The 16,928-nt window shown below is 51.2% G+C and overlaps 1 protein-coding gene across 7 annotated transcripts in view; it reads left to right on the top strand.

Moving 5' to 3' along the window:
• PDE9A (phosphodiesterase 9A) overlaps window positions 1-16,928 on the top strand; it is a 101,574-nt gene that overhangs the window by 6,796 nt on the left and 77,850 nt on the right. For 5 of the 7 annotated variants that reach the window (XM_012002559.1, XM_012002555.1, XM_012002554.1 and 2 more), the window contains one exon: window positions 9,005-9,048. The exons of 1 other annotated variant lie outside the window; for it this stretch is intronic. Coding sequence is in view for 3 of the 6 variants with exons in the window: in XM_012002555.1 (XP_011857945.1) it covers window positions 9,005-9,048 (44 nt within the window). In the remaining 3 variants the exon portion in view is untranslated. Of the gene's footprint in view, window positions 1-9,002; window positions 9,049-16,928 lie in introns of those variants that run through there. One more of the 7 variants, XM_012002557.1, reaches the window with a different exon arrangement.

The raw sequence follows: 16,928 nt of genomic DNA, 5'->3' as shown, positions 1-16,928 counted from the left end.
TTCAGTGAAGTCCCAGTGTCCAGTGGATGTGGCCAGCACTGTCCTGGTCAGTGAGGCCTTGGTGGGCGTGGCCAGTGCCATCCCCCTCAGCGAGGTCCCAGTGGACATGTCCAGAGCTGTCCTGGTCAGCCGTCCTCCCTGTCACCTTGTGGCCTCAGCCGAGCTCCTCCCATCTGGCTGTGCCCATCAGTCTCCCCCCTGCCCTGGCCAGGATGCCCGTCTTCTGCTCCACACCGTCTGGCTCTGACTCTTGGCTTCCAGACTCCCCGGAAGGTGCCGTTGGAGCTAATTGGCTCCCCGGAGACTCCAGTGAGCGTCTTGTCAGCCTCACCGGGGACCAGCTCCAGCCTGGGGGGTCTCACTCAGAAGTGAAGTCACTGAGTGACCCGTCCTCCTGACACCCACAAGACTAAAATGATCTCTCAGAGGGGATTTCACAGAGACCAGCACCTTGTCCGTGCCAGCTGGGTCTCTGAGAGAAACCGCTTTGTTTTCCTGAACTCATTTGAAACAGCATGCAGAGACGTTTAAACTGGGCGGGAAATAGGAGAAGCCCGCCTTGACCCTTCTAATTCTCTGGCCCCAGGTGCCTTATTAACAAGAGAAAGTATCAGACACACCAGACAAAAGCCCTCCTGAGCCCAAAGAGCCCAAATGTCTGGAAGCTGTCTGCTGAGATGCCAAAATGCATGCCTTTCTGATAAAGAGACAGCGACAGGTGAGGTACGGTGATATGGACATGGCAGTGGACGTGGAGAGGGGAGCAGTGGAGATGGAGAAGATGGAGGTGGACGCAGATGAGGACGTAGATGGAGAAGATGAAGATAGACATGGATGAGGATATAGATAGATGCAGAGGGTGTGGATCTAACCGGGTATGGGTGCTGCAGAAACAGATCTAGACACCAATGTGGATGTGATCTAGATAATGTGACTCTGGGAATAGAAAGAGCTACGGATACCCTAGCTATGATTGTGGGTGTGGATATAGGCATAGACATGGTGGGGAGGAGAGAAAAGACTCTCCTCACTCATTACAGACTGATCGTGGCTGGGGGTGGCACGTGCTGAGATGTGGCTGTATTTGTCCCCAGGCTGGTGCCTGCATCCTCCTGCACCCCCGTCTTCTTTGTGCCTTCTTCCATTCCCTCTCCACAGTTAGGTCCAGGCCTCACTGAGCTCTGACCTCCCTGCCTCCAGCCTGCCTCTCCCACACAGCTGCCAGGTTCAACCTGGTAGGACACCTCCTTCTCTGTGGTGGCCTGCCAATCTGGGCCCTGCCAACCTATGCCCTACCAACTTCTCCAACTTATCTGCTGTCCCCACGCCTGCACCATGCTCAGCCCACAGGATCCTGCCTTCCCAGCTCTGCAGAACCAGCTTCTGCTCAGCCGCTAGTTGCCAGAGCAGCCACCTGCTTTAAGCACCATCCACAGTCACCCAGCCCATTACCATCACCATCCAAAGTCCCCCAGCCCATCACCGTCACCATCCAAAGTCACCCAGACCCATCACCATCACCATCCAGGGTCACCCAGCCCATCACCATCACCATCCAGTCACCCATCCTGTCACCATCACCATCAGGAGTCACCCAGACCATCACCATCACCATCCAGAGTCATCCACACCTATCACCATCACCATCCAAAGTTATCCACCCTGTCACCATCACCATCAAAGTCACCAGCCCCATCACCATCACCATCCAAAATCACCCACCTGTCACCATCCTATCCAAAGTCATCCAGCACCACCACCATCCAAAGTCACCCAGACCCATCACCATCACCATCCAGAGTCACCTAGCCCATCACCATCACTATCCAAACTCATCTAGCACCATCACCATCCAAAGTCACCCAGCCCATCACCATCACTATCCAGTCACCAGCCTCTTCACCATCATCCAAAGTCACCCAGACCCATCACCATCACCATCCAAAGTCCTCCAGACCCATCCTCATCACCGTCCAGAGTCACCCAGCCCATCACCATCACTATCCAAAGTCACCCAGCCCATCACCATCACTATCCAAAGTCACCCAGCCCATCACCATCACTATCCAAAGTCACCCAGACCCATCAGTGTCACCATCCAAAGTCACCCAGCCCCTTCACCATCACCATCCAGAGTCACCCAGACCCATCAGTGTCACCATCCAGAGTCACCAGCCCCATCACCATCAGCATCCAGATTCACACAGACCCATCACTCTGACTACCCATAGTCACCAGCCCCATCACCATCAGCACATTGCTGGCTTCCTCCCCTCAGTGTGCGCCTCAGTCTGAAGTGGCCTCACTGACTTGTTTGAGGTTCTCACTGCTGCTGGCCCCGCTGAATGGTCTCTCGCAGGAAGGAAATTTCGCCTTGCTCTCTGCGGGATTTCCAGCCCCTAAATGAGGCGGGGCGTGCTGGGTGCAGGATGGACTGAGTGGGGGATGGAGTGAACCAGTCCAGCTCGTGCATACCTCTCCCTCTGCACTGCCCGGAGCAGCTTTGTCTCCGGGGATGCAGGGCAACGTCTGGAGACATTTCTGGATGTCACCAGGGGTAAGGGGCTGCTACTCGCATCTGATAGGTGGAGACCCGGGATGCCGCTCAGAATCCTATAGCGCGCAGGGCAGGCCCACAGCAATGACACATGTGGCCCAGGATGTCAGCGGTGCTGAGGCACGGCTCCTGGTGTGTGAGGTCTCCCCTGTGCTCTGTAGCTGTCACTGTCCCCTCCCCCTCCCCCAATCTTCTAACCTAGTAGTTCTCAGACAACTGCTTCGGAATCCTCAGGGGGCTTGGTGGAGCACAGAGCTCCCCTTGGTCTCTGGTTCGTGACAGACGTAGGCCCCGAGAATCTTTCTGCAGGTTCCCGGTGAGGACGAGGCTGGCCCGGGACACGCCACTGATGCTCTCTGACCCAAAGGCTTTTCTCTCCTGCTTCCTTCCCTCTTCCCTCTCCGGCAGGTGACGTTACCAGCCTTTTCTTTTTTGGCCCTGCCTCTTCCTTGGCTTCTCCGCTCTTCCTGTCTTCTACTCGGTGCTTGGTAACAAGCGGCCGTCCTCAGAGATGTGCTTCAGGGCCCGAACTCCTTGCTCCTTGCACTCTTTCTGCACCAGAGCCACCCTGTGAGGCCTCGGGAATGCTCAGCATTTCTCTCCCGCCCCCCAGCAGCATGTTGCAGCCATCCCCTCACCACATGTCCAGGAGGGAGCCAGCATCCTTTGCTGACTTTCGTGCTGTGACTATGGTGTTGCGTGGAAAAGGGGCCATGGGAAGGCTGGGCAGGTGGCTGCTCAGAGCCCCACCTTGCATGGTGACCCACGGGGCCTGGAAATTCACTGCCACGGGGCCTGGAAATTCACGGTGACCCACGGGGCCTGGAAATCCACACAGGTGCCTGAGCTCCTGCAGAGAATGCCTGATAGCGAGATGCATGCCCGTCCATTTGTGCTTTCAGGCGTCCTAAGCACACACGCCTGCTCTTATTCGGACCAGTCCCTGTAAACTAGTTCAACTAAAGAGTGGCTTTCCACCCTGGCTGCAGACTGCAACCACCCAGGAATCCTTTTTTTTTTTTTTTTTGAGAGTTTTGTTCTTGTTGCCCAGGCTGCAGTGCAATGACACGAACTTGGCTCACCGCAACCTCCAGGGATTCTCCTGCCTCAGACTCCTGCCGAGTAGCTGTGATTACAGGCACGCGCCACCACACCTGGCTAATTTTGTATTTTTAGTAGAGACATGGTTTCTCCATGTTGGTCAGGCTAGTCTTGAACTCCCGACCTCAGGTGATCTGCCCACCTCAGCCTCCCAAAGTGCTGGGATTACAGGCCTGAGCCACCATGCCCAGCCCTCCCAGGAATCTTTAAAAAGGTACCAGATGATGCCCAGACCCCTCCAATTAAGTCCAGATTTTTAAGAGATTTTTTTTAAAAGGTCTGCAAGTGATTCCAGCGCACAGTCTGGGAACTAACCGCTTATGTAAGGTCTGGAAAACCTAAGAAACCACTCTTGACCCAGCTCTCTGGTGACCAGGAACTTATGTCTACCAGACCCAGGGCCTTCCCTTGCTGAAACATGCTGGCTAAACTCTGTTTCTTCCTAGCAGACAGCAGCCCTCTCCCTCCAGCTCAGAAGCTACGTCAGCAGTTGTTGGTTAGTTGGTTGGTTAGGTTGTGTCTCTCCTTAACTTCCTCCACTTCTGAAGACACCTGCAGTGACCTGATGTAGACTTGGTCACCCCACTGTCCCCCCAGCCTTAGGCCCAGGAACCATGTCTTTGGAGGAGGCTCTCCTGCAGGCAGCTGGTTGCATGCTTGGATTCCTGCAGGCAGCTGGTTGCGTCTAGTTTGCTTGGATTCCTGCAGCAGCTGGTTGCATCTAGCATGCTTGGATTCCTGCAGGCGACTGGTTGCATCTAGTTTGCTTGGATTCCTGCAGGCGACTGGTTGCATCTAGTTTGCTTGGATTCCTCCCAGTTTCACAGCCACAGGGTGGGCATTTCATGAAATCTCCAAATTCCAAGGGCTCTAGACAGACCACCTCCATCCTGATCAGAAGGGGTAATGCCGGTTGCCCGGCCTCTTAGAACTTAAAACTCTAGCTCCTTCTCTGCTCCTCCTTCCAAACCAAATGAATTGTGGCATTGGATTATTCTTTCAAAATACTTCTTGCCTTAATGCCATCCTTTAGATTTTGGTGGCCAGCTCCTGGTGTGGACCGCATCTCACGGATGGGCTCCCCAGTTTCTGCCTCCTGTTACCCCTCACTGTCATCTCTCTCGTGAGTCCTGCTACTTTCCAGAAAAATAGGCTCCAAACACATTTTTATCCCATCACTCACAGCATGGAGTTCTCTAGTGGCCTGTTGGCCGCAGGACACTGTCCAGCCCCCCGCATTGGGATGTCTGGCCCCAATTCACCATAATGTACTTGTCTTCAATCTGCTGAGCTGCAGGAGTGCCCACCCCAGCCCAGCGGCCACTCCCCTTCTGCAGATCCAAGCACATTCCCCCTCTGCACACTGTCAGTCTTCCTATCCCCGCCCTGAATCCAAAGGCCCCTCCTATGGCTGGGGATCCACTGGCAGCTGCCTAACCCTTCCTATGCTCCTGGTCGTTTGGTGCAATCTGGAGTATGCTCAGGCCTGCATTTGAAATAACCTGGAACACATTTACATCATGGAAAATATGGAAAATAGGCTGATTGCCTTCCACTCCCTTTTAGAGCTGGCAAGAAAGATAATTGATGACTAAACAACCTAACGACCAACAAATATAAAAAGTCATAGCCCAACCGTGATCAAATAAGGCTCCAGCATTCCTCCTTGGAGGGACCCTGAGCCATCTGGTGTCATTTTCCTTTCCAATCTGGGAACATTCTGGAGATCCTGGCGTCCAGCTAACATGGACCTTGCTTCCTGACAACCCTACCCTTTCCATTCCCCGGTCACTACTGCTTCAAGATGCAGTGGAAGGAGAACATCAGACGTCTCAGAAGCGTGAGTGAAAGTGGGGTGTGTGGTGAGACACATACAGAGGGGAGAGGGCCAGAGGACGGTGCCATGCCACACGCACCATTGCTCCTTTTGTTCCCGGTTTCAGCCAAGTCGTGCCGCGGGTGACTCTCCACCGGATGAGCTCCATGCGTGTAAGGCCAGTATTCTTGGCCATTCTGGCTTAGAGAAAAGCTTTCTATATTCCAGAATGGCTCCAGGCCTCCTCCTCCTCCTATTAAATGGGTTTTAAAAGAGGTCTTAGAGCCCAGGCAGTTAGATCTTAGAAACAGACAAATACAGTAGAAGCCCGAGGCAAGCTTATTCTTTCCAAAGAGGAGGTGCTTCCTGTGTTAATTTGTTGTTGAAGAGCATGATGAAGATTCCGCACCACTGAGACTGAGCCAAGAGTTGACTCATTCATGGGAGCAACATAACGGGTCCTGAGAAACCGAAGGACTCAGCAGCTGGGAGCCAAGACCGATCTGGAGTGGCCCAGAAATGCAACCCAAGGATCTTGGGCCCAAGGGCCAGAAGGTTTCTGCAGCCCCCTGGAGCATTCCCAGAGGCTCCCTGTCCATCTGCTTTTCCCTCTATTGTGGATGTGATCGCTCCTCCCCTCAGCTCACCAGACTCCTCCGAGAGGCTGACCTCTGAATAGGTTGAATGGGCTTGAAGGGGGCTGGGCTCCATTTGGGGGGATGAGCAGGCCCAGTGCCCCTGCACGAGGGGAGGGTGTCTTGGTAAGCCTGTCTTTGTGTCAGGTCCCCAGGGCACCTTCCTCTGAGTCTCTTGCGTGGGAGAAGTTGCTGGACATGCCTCTTGGGCTCTGTCCCCACCGGCACTGTGTGGGATCCGTGCTGTTCTCCCTCCAGCCCCTGCCCCACCTCCTGAAACCCTTCTCTGCTCCTGGTGTCACTACCCGCCCCCCACCTCCAGCACTAATTTTGTAGGGACGAGGGGCAGGGGAAGGAGGAGAAGAAAGAGTCCTTGCTGCCCTCAGAGGAGGCGCAGGAGAAGAAACGGGGAGGAGTGGGGAGCCAGGGATGGCAGGAGTGATGGGAAAGCCCCTTCCTGCTGCCCACGCAAGTTCTGGCTTCCCCTCCACCCACTGCACCATCTCGATGGCTGCTCTCATGGCAGGAGCTGCAGAGACACTGAGAAGAGGAAGGAAGGAGGATCTGAGAGGAGCCCAGCACACCCGGCTTCTCTGCTGCCCACCCTCCACTCTGTTCTCCCAGTCCAGGCCCTTCCTAGGCAGCCCTGGCACGAGTCCTCACTGGCCACACTGAGGCCATCAGCAAAGCACCTGGCGTCTTTACGCCTTGGGCTCTGGGTCTGTAAGGTGGTGAGGCTGAGGTTCCTGGGAAAGCCAGGCACCGTGGACTTGCCCAGCTAAGCACAGGCATCGGAGGCTAGAGAGGACCCAGTCCCAATGATGACCGAGTGCCGTCTCCACCTGCGGAGCTTGGAAGACTCTGCTCTGCACTTAGGGCCACGCTTCAAGCCCAGTGCCTCTGATAACCGAGTCTCTGGGGAGAAATGAGCCCTCCAGTGCCAAATGACCCGCCACTAAAAGGCCTTTCGAGGCAGGGCCTCTCGTGAGCCCAAGCAGGCACACGGTGGGAGACGAGAGGGTGTGGGCTCACTTGACGTTCTGTGTGAGCGGGGTCATTCATAGGGTGAGGCGAGAGTCGAGGGGACAGAGGGCCCTCTAGTCCCCAGCACTTGGGCTCAGCTGGCAAGTCCACAGTGCCCGGCTTTCCCGGGAACCTCAACCTCACCAACCTACAGACAAAGAGCCCAAAGCGCAGGGAGGTCAGTGCCACACAGGTTTTATTTTTGCACATGATTGATGTTTAAAATTGTAAAGATTTTCCACGTTACCTGTAACCATCAAACCACATGTATTGCCCCCAATTAGTCACCATTAACGGCTTGGCGTGTATACCCTTCCATATTCACTGTGCTTTCTTCTTCCAGAAATGCGCTCATTCTCTGTATATCACTCTGTAACTTGTTTTTACCTAGTAAGGAGTCACGGGCGCCCCACAGGTGAATACTTGCACACTTGTCTTCATCTTCTTAACAGCTACCTGACACCCCAGTATCTCAGTCTGTCTGAACTTAAACAGCTAGACATTGACTTCTCAGAGTGTGGAGGCTGAAGTCCGAGATGAGGGTGTGGGCAGGTTCTGTTCCTGGGGAGGCCTCTCTTCCTGGCTTGCAGACAGCTGCCTTCTGACTGTGCCCTCATGAGGCAGAGCAAGAGACAGCTCTGGTGCCTTCGCCCCTTGTAAGGACACCAATCCCATCCCGTGGGCCTCACCCTCAGGAACTCCTCCAAACCCAATCACCTCCCAAGGCCCCACCTCCTAATCTTACCCATTGGGGATGAGGGCTTCATTATATGTGGGATGGTGGTACCTCAACATTCAGACCCTGGCACCATAGGGCCACTAATGTGTTATCCTGCCCGTGGAGAGATGCACAGATTGAACCATCCAGACCGCACAGTGGAGCACGCTCTTTCAACCCCCCGCCCCTGACCACAGCGGACACTCGGGAAGACATGGGTACAGCGAGTGAACAAATGAATGAGCAAGTCAAAGACATGAACACATGATATGTGACTGTCTCCCTGTGTGCTGATGTTTCATTCTGATACATCCCTCCCTAATTCATCTGCTGAGACAAAGGATTTTCACCGGTGTTGCCACACGGCTTTCCCCAAGGTGTGGCAACCCACACCCCACCAGCAACACCTGTGATGTCTGCCGGCCTGTGTCCTTGTAGCACTTCTCTTTCCAGGTTTCCAAATGTTGCTAAACTGCTGGGTCAAGGGATAGCATCTCCCTGGGGTCAGCCTCCCTTGTGTGGATTTTTTCTTACTGCTCTTGGCCACTGCCTGTTCCTGGTCTATACCCGTTCCATTGGTTGCACTGTCTTTTCCTGCCCCTTGGCCAGAGGCCGTCATGTGTCAGCGATAGAAACGTTTTGGCTGTCGTATGCACAGCCAGTATTCTCTCCCTGTCACACTGGGCCTCATGATTATGGGGGACGACATCACGGAGATCCCAGTGCATTTTCAACGTCATCACTGTCACCATCCTCTCTTGGTCATTTGGGGGATACGGTCGCCATCAGCTCAATAGAGCAAAAGAGAGGGAGGCCACCTGCATCCGCCAGGTGCTGGAGTGGGTCCAGGCAGCTGCCAGAGTCTGCCGTTTCCGACTCGATACAGCACCTGTGATCAGCAGTCGTACCCATGACATTTATTTAATTGACCAAACATGAACATTATAGAGGAAGTTGATCATTTAAATGATATACTTGAAACTCATCTGAGTACGGAAGCTGAGAACAGTCAAAGGAGCTAATTTAAAAAATAAAAAAATTAAAAAACGACCTAATCCACTGAATTCTAATCACGCCGAGTGCTTATCTCTCCTGCCAGACGTACAGCGAGCGCCTTGCAGCGTCTCACGGCGGCACTGTCTTCTCTTTTGCAGCACTCCCTACAAAGTGAGACCTGTGGCCATCAAGCAACTCTCTGGTAAGGCCCTGCTGTCATTTTTTAAACTAAAAGAAGGAAAAAGAAATCTTGAGCTTGCCCTGGTGATAAAATATATACTAGTTAAGCATTTGAATCTAAGCATTTGAAATGTATATTAGTTAAACCTTTGAAGCATTCAACTATATGTTAGTTAAGCATTTGAATCTGCATTTGAAGCTGACACTATTACAGAATCTGAAACCTTGTATTACTGTAAGGGCTCTGCCTTTCTAACCCCAGGCAGAATAGCATCTCCCTGGGATTAGCCTCCCTTGCATGGATTTTTTCTTACTCCTCTTGGCCACTGCCTATTCCTGGTCTACGCCGGTTCCATTGGCTGCAGTGTCTTTTCCTGCCCCTTGGCCAGAGGCCATCCTAAGGACCTTGCAGATGCAGGGCGGCATCCACTCTGGTCTTCCTGGTCCAGCACCTGTCCTCGCCTTTTCACTGTGAGTTGCCAAGGCAGGCATCTGTGGCCCCTGGGATGCCTTGGGGTGCCTCATATAGTCACTTGGGCTGCTGTGTTAGAATCCTTTTTCTTTTCTTTCTTTCTTTTCTTTTTTTTTGGGGGGGAGGGGGACAGAATCTGGCCCTGTCGCCCAGGGCTGGAGTGCAGTGGCGCGATCTCGGCTCACTGCAACCTCTGCCTCCCAAGTTCAAGTGAGTCTCTTGCCTCACCCTCCCAAGTAGCTGGGATTACAGGCATGCGCCACCAAGCCTGGGTAATTTTTTTGTATTTTTAATAGAGACAGAGGTTTGTCATGTTGGCCAGGCTGGTCTCGAACTCCTGACCTCAGGTGATCCACCCGCCTCAGCCTCCCAAAGTGCAGGATTACAGTCGTGAGCCACTGTACCCAACCTAGAATCCATTTTCCATTTGATTTTTATAACGTTTATTTATGTATGATTTATACATCATGAAATGCCATTTAAGTGTCTATTTTGATGAGTTTTGAAAAGTGTGTCACCCTCGTAATCATTACCCAAATCAAGACATTTGCACCACCTAGAAAAACTCTCTCGTGCCCCTCCCAGTGTGTCTCAGTCCACAACCGACCTGCTTTCTGACATCATCCATGAGATTTGTCCTTTTGAGAGTTTCATGTAAAAGAAATTACATGGTACATGTACTCTTTTTTGACTTGACATGTTTTTGAGACCCACCGGTGTGCTGTGTGTAGAGACAATTCATTGCTTTGTATTGCTAAGTGGTGTCCCATGGTGTGGGCTGTACCACAGGGCGTCTTCCATTCTCTGTGGAGGGACGTTGGTGTCCCATGGCGTGGGCGGTACCACAGGGCGTCTTCCATTCACTGTGGATAGACATTGGTGTCCCATGGTGTGGGCTGTACCACAGGGCGTCTTCCATTCTCTGTGGATGGACGTTGGTGTCCCATGGCGTGGGCTGTACCACAGGGCGCCTTCCATTCACTGTGGATGGACGTTGGTGTCCCATGGTGTGGGCTGTACCACAGGGCGTCTTCCATTCTCTGTGGATGGACATTTGGGTTGTTTCCAGTCTCAGGGCTTTTATGAATAAGGCTGCCGTGAGCATTAAAGTACAAGTAATGGTGGAAACATCTATTTTTATACATTTTATTTCGCTTGGCTAAATACCTAAGACACCTATAACCTTGCCAACTTTTTTATACAGTTAAACATATACTTAACCATCGTCCCTAAGAGTGGAGGGAGGAGTCTGTAGAGTGCTCCCCAGTCTGGGTTTGTCTGACGTTTCTCTCACGACCAGCCTGGGTGTGGTGGGGTTTGGAAGGAATATGTGGGGCGCATGACAGCCAGGTGGGACCACTGGCTTCTGCACTGCAGAGTCACCGTTGGTCTCCTTCCCTGCTCTTCTTTGGAAGCAAGTCACTAAGTCCAGCCCATCCAAGCGGAGGAGAAAAAAACCGAGGTTCATTTACTCTACACAGATGTTCATTTGCTCCAGCACCACTTGGTGAAAAGACGATCTTTTCTCCCACTGAATTACCATGACACCTTTGTGGAAAATCAATGGGCCGTATATGTGTGAGTCTTTTTCTGGACTCCAGATACTGTTGTGTAAATTTACATGTCTTAAAACAAAAGCACACCATCTTGACTACTGTAGGTAAATAGTAGGTCTTGAAATCAGGTACTCTAAATTATCTCTGGTTTCTTTTTTCTTTTTCAAAAATGTTATTGCTTTTATTTTCAGATAAATTTTAGAATTAGTCTATGAATTGCTACCAAAAAAAAAGTCTGCTAGGATTTTGACTGAAATTGCATTAAATATACAGAAAAATGTGGGAAGAATTAATATCTTAAGAATGTTGAGTCTTCTGATTCATAAATATGGTCTATCCATTTATTTGGGTTTCCTTTAATGTTTCTCAATAGTGTGTTACCATTGTTAATATGAAGTACTTAAATATATATTGATAAATACATCACTATTTCATGTATTTAATGGTATTATAAATGGATTTTTTTTTTCATTTCAATTTTCAGTAGTTTTTAGTTTATAGGAATTGGCTTTTGTATGAGACCTTGCTAAACTCATTATTAGGTCTAGTACCTTTTTGTAGATTTCCTATGATTCTATAGATGATTTTCTTAGAGTGCTGGTTTTCTGACAACAAAGTCCTTCTGCTTTTGTCTGAAAAAGTTTTTCTTTGTTGTTTTGCTTTTTTTTTTTTTTTCAAAGAGAGAGAGAGAGAAGAGCTGTCTCTGTTGCCCAGGCTGGAGTGCAGTGGTGCAGTCATAACTCATGACAGCCTTGACCTCCTAGGCTGAAGCAGTCCTCCCTTCTCAGCCTCACAAGTAGCTGGGACTACAGGCACACACCACCATGCCTGGCTAATTTTTTAAGCTTTTGTAGGGACAAGTTCTCACGATGTTGCCCAGGCTGGTCTCAAACTCCTAAACTCAAGTAATCCTCACTTCCTGGGATTACAGGGATGAGCCACCATGCCCGACTGACAGTGTTGTTATTTCATCTTCATTTTGAAAGGGCATTTTCTTGCCATAGAGAATTTTACTTTCGCAGTTTTCCAGCACCGTGGATATGTCGTCTCGTTGTATTTTAGCTGGTGTAGCCTCTAATGAGAGGTCTGTGGCGCCTTCCCTTTGTTCCTCTGCGTGCAGTGTGTCTTTTTCCCTCCGGCTGCTTAAGGTGTTTTCTTTGTCCCTGGTTTGCAGGAATTTGATTACGGTGGACTTGGCGTGGTTTTCTTTTGGTTTAACCTGCTTAGCGTTCACTGATCCTCTTGGAACTTTGGGATCATATTTTTCATGAAATTTGGATTTTTTTCTGCTCTCTCTCTCTCTCTCCCTCTCCCTCTCCCCCGTTTCCCCTGGGATCCTAATTACCTGAATGATAGACAGCCTGAGAGCATCCCCTGACTCACTCACACTCTGTTTCTTTCTTTCCAGACCGTTTTTTCTGTTTGCTTTATTTTTCTTAGACTTTTCTGTGGCATCTTCAATTGCATTGGTCTTCCCTCCTGCAGTGTCTAGTCTGCTGTGAATCTCATTCAGTGAAATTTTCATTTCATATATTGCGTTCTTCATCCCTAGGAATTTGTTTTCCTCCTTTTTCATATCTCCCATTTTCAGATGTCCCATTTATGCCTCATTATGTTTATATTTCCTGTAAATGCTTCTACCTCATGATAATTGTTTCGTGCCATTGTCTGCTACTTTCCTGCTCTCTGCTGTATCTGTCTGTCTCTGTTGATTGATTTTTCTCCTGGGTATGGGTCATATTTTTATATGAGATTAATGAGAATCTACTAGATTCTCATTAATCTAGTAGATTTGGATGGAATGCTCATCACAGGAGTGCATGCTGGTTCATCATCTGGTTTTGTTTCTCCCAGTTAGCATGTTGAGCTCTGCCTTGGCCAGCAGTTAAGTCACTTGTACAGTGGTTTGATGCCTTTGAGTCCCACCTTTAAGTTTTGCCAGAATGACTCGAGAGGGCCCTTACCCCACGGATAACTCAGTCCTGCTAAGACAAGATCCCTTTGGGGTCTCCCCCAAACTCCTGGCTGATCACCAAATTCCACTCTGGCTGTTTAGAGTGCAAATGTTTGGAGATGAGAATGAAAGCGTCAGGGCCTTGAAGGTCGTTGCAAGGATGCTGGCTTTTATGCTGAGTGGCGTGGGCAGCTATTAGAAGGCTTTCAGCGGAGGAGTGACACCATCACATTTGTGTTTTAAATCTTGCTCGGGGCGCTGGGTCGAGATCAGGAAAGGGAAGTGGTAGCAAAGGTGGAGGCAGAGAAATCCGAGAGGAGGCTGGTTTTTTGGGAGGAGACGGAGGCCCAGGCCAGGGTGGGGGTCATGGAGGCGATGGGGAGTGCAGGTTCCAGCATGTTCTAAAAGCAGAGACAAGCTTTTTCCTAAGTGGATGCGGGATATACAGACACCCATCTGGGGCTTCTTTGACGTGAGCGCTGAGCGCCATGGCCCAGGGAGGGGGTTGTTGCGGGTGGGCTTGGCCTGCTCGTCAGACATCAGGTGCACGAGGAGCAGGCAGAGTCAGGGCAGGTGGCCTCTCGGCTGTCAGCTCCCAATGGATGGTGTTGAAGTCTGGGGCTTGGTGAGGCCAGCAGGGAGTGAGTGAGCGCCAGCAGGAGGGGCCAGGCCTGATCCGGACGGAGACAGAACCCATCTGTGGGAGAAGGATGCTGGTGCCTAGATGCCATCAGGAGCAGAGGGGTCAAAGCCATGAAGCCCTGGAGGCAAGAAGAGGCAAAGGCCGGCCAGGTGTGCGTTGGATGCAGCAGGGCTCGTGCAGGCCAGTGAAGACGGGCGAGGTGGCTGTGTTCAGATTTAGAAGAGTATCGCTGGGAGCAGAGGAAAGAGGGATTTCTGTGTCACTTGGGGGCCCATCCAGGACCAGTGGGAGATGGAGTTGGACTCATTAAGGGAAAGAGGTGAACGGGAGTTGGAACTGCTTGTCCTAAGGCCGGAGCTGTTCCTCCCTGGAGGACTCTGGCAAAGGCTGCTGGCCTTGGGCTATGCAGGCGCCCAGTGGCTGAGAGATTGGTGCCCTCTGCAGCCCTCCTGGAACTCGGATCCTAGGAGCCACAAAGGGTCCGTGTGATCTCAGGACCATTTCAAGAGGATTGTGTCTTTTTGACCAGAGCGTTAGGGAAAGCGTGCTGCACAGTCGCAGGCCAGGACAACCCCCTACCGCCCAAGTCCTGTAGGAGAGCCAGGGGCTCTCACAATATTCTTAGGTGCAACAGCAGTTGAGCCGTACTGTCACACTTAACCCAAGTAATGATAGTGTCTTCAATTAGACACTGCTGTAGGGGTCTGGTTCTGCTTGTTCGCCTCCACATTCCTGCCTGCACTAGGACCCAGGACCTGTCTCTGGTCATGCACACCCTGTCCAGCCTCTGCATCTGGCCCTGTGGAGACCCACACCACATCCTACCTCCCTGGCCAGAGACCAAGAGTGACTTAGAGGCTTCCACTTCCCAGCAGCTTTATTGGTGTTGCTGTTTCCATAGAAGGACAATAAAAGGGGGCCATAAGGAGGAGCATCCGCAGAGTATGTGCTTGAGCTTCTGCAAGCCAGAGGAGGCCGGTGGCTGGTAGGGTGGGCAGGCTGCCTGGCTGTGCCCCACAACGCGCGTGTGAAGAGGTTTTGGGGGCAGCCATGGAACCCCGGAGCTGCCCCCACATGAGAGTTCCCCCAGGAGGTGACCAAATGCATTTAAAGTCCAGCCACAGTCCAGACGCAGACGCACCGTAACTGTAAAGCACACACCAAATTCTGAAGGCTTAGTATAAAAAAGAATATAAAAATCTCAGTCATGTTTGTATTGATTTCATATTTCCTGGTTGAGATGTCGTTGATATAACATAAAGCCCACCATTTTAAAGTGTACAACCTCAGCCAGGCACAGTGGCTCACACCTGTAATCCCAGCACTCTGGGAGGCCGAGGCAGGCGGATCACCTGAGGCCAGGAGTTTAAGACAAGACTGGCCAACATGGTGAAACCCCATCCCTACTAAAAATACAAAAATTAGCTAGATGTGGTGGTGCACATCTGTAATCCTAGCTACTTGGGAGGCTGAGGCAGGAGAATCGCTCGAACCTGGGAGGTAGAGCTTGCAGCAAGCCGAGATCACACCACTGCACTCTAGCCTGGGTGACACAGCGAGACTCCATCTCAAAAAAAAAAAAGTAAAGTGTACAACCTCAGTCCTTTTTAGTGTCTTCATTTTGTTGTGCAACCATCACCACTATTTAATTCCAGAACATTTCCATCAACCCAAAAAGAAACCCTGTACCTGTTAGCAGTCCCTCTCCATCCCCCTCACCCCCCAGCCCCTGGCAGGCCCTGCTCTCTGTCCTGTGCATTCTGGACCTTTCACATGACAGAATCTGTGGCCTTCCAGCCTGGCTTCTTCCACTTCACACACTGTGTTCCAGGCTCCCTGTGTTGCAGCTCGTGACAGCTCTTCGTTTCTTTATGGCTGGGTGACGTTCCGTTGTGTAGCTGTGTCGCGTGGCTGCATCGTGTGACTGCGTCACGTGGCTGCGTCGCGTGGCTGCGTCGCGTGGCTGCATCACGTTCGGTTGATCCGTTCATCAGCTGATGGACATTTGGGCTGTTTCCACAAAGGCTACTGTGAATGATGCTGCTGCAAATATTTGTGTGCAAATTTTTGTGTGAAAGATACATGGTGAAATTAGGTATTTTGAGGTATATTGGAGTAAATGAAATATTAAAATCTTTTTAAAAGTCTAGCTGTCTTGAAGGGGAGGGCCTGAGAGAAGTGCTGAAAGTTCACAGCAGAGGGTACTGGATGCTGTGGATGCGCCAGACTGGCCTGTCCAGGAGGTCCCTGCAGCCTGGATAGCAGGTCCCTTACCCACTAATGGGTGCCTCCTCCAACCCCTGAGTCCCCCTGCCTGAGGACCTCCTCTGTGTGGGGCACACCAGGAAGTGGTGGGGAGGGCCCGCCCCGAGGTCAGTCCTCCCCATTGAGAGGGAGCTGGCGGACGGGTGCCCAGCTTCCTTGCTCCATAGTGGGACTGCGAATCTGACGTCATCAATGCAGCTGCTCAAAGGGAGCTCAGAGCGGGGAGTCACCTGCGCGTCAGCTCACCCTCTGGGAGCTCTCTTCCTCCCACGCCTCAATCCCCTAGTCCCTCCCAGGGCTTCCTGGACTGGCCTTCAAATGCGCCACTAGCCCCCAGCTCCTTGTCTCCAATGGTCTTTTGAGGATCTCAAACTAAGAACCTTACACTCCAAGAGGAGTCAGGCCCCCTGGCATACTCATTTGTCATTTGGATGAAATAGCCTTAGGAGAGCCACTTAACCCCACTGAACTTCCATTTCCCTTGCAAAACAGGAATTCTAATGCATACCTTGCCTGGTTCTTGGGAGGATAAATGAAGTAATTTATGCAAAATGTTGAACACAGTGCCTGCCACTTGGTAAGTGCCCAGTAAATGGTTGCTATCATTGAAAATGACTTAGAGGACATTTTTGAGTGACTAAAGTTAGGTCTCTCTGGAATTGCTGAATTTTAATAAACAGGAATGCTTCCTAAAGTCTAAAACAAAACACAGAGGACTGGCTGTGTCTGCCCTGGAAGCCAAGTTAATGCTGGAAGTCTGAGCACAGACACGTTGCTCGCGAGAAATAATAACACTCCTTAATAATATTGTCTATTTCAGTGCAGTTTCACTCTAGAAGGCCTTATAAGCATAGCTGCCGTCATCCTTACTTCCATTCTTTTTGAAACAAAAAGGCTGCAGTGGGCCAGGCGCGGTGGCTCACACCTGTAATCCCAGCACTTTGGGAGGGCGAGGTGGGCAGATCACAAGGTCAGGAGATGGAGACCATCCTGGCTAACACGGTGAAACCCC

Source organism: Mandrillus leucophaeus, unplaced genomic scaffold (assembly GCF_000951045.1).
Source record: "Mandrillus leucophaeus isolate KB7577 unplaced genomic scaffold, Mleu.le_1.0 Scaffold69, whole genome shotgun sequence".
NCBI classification, from domain to species: Eukaryota; Metazoa; Chordata; class Mammalia; order Primates; family Cercopithecidae; genus Mandrillus; species Mandrillus leucophaeus.
The sequence above is the reverse complement of the archived record's forward strand: the minus strand, read 5'-3'. Positions and strand labels throughout refer to the sequence as shown.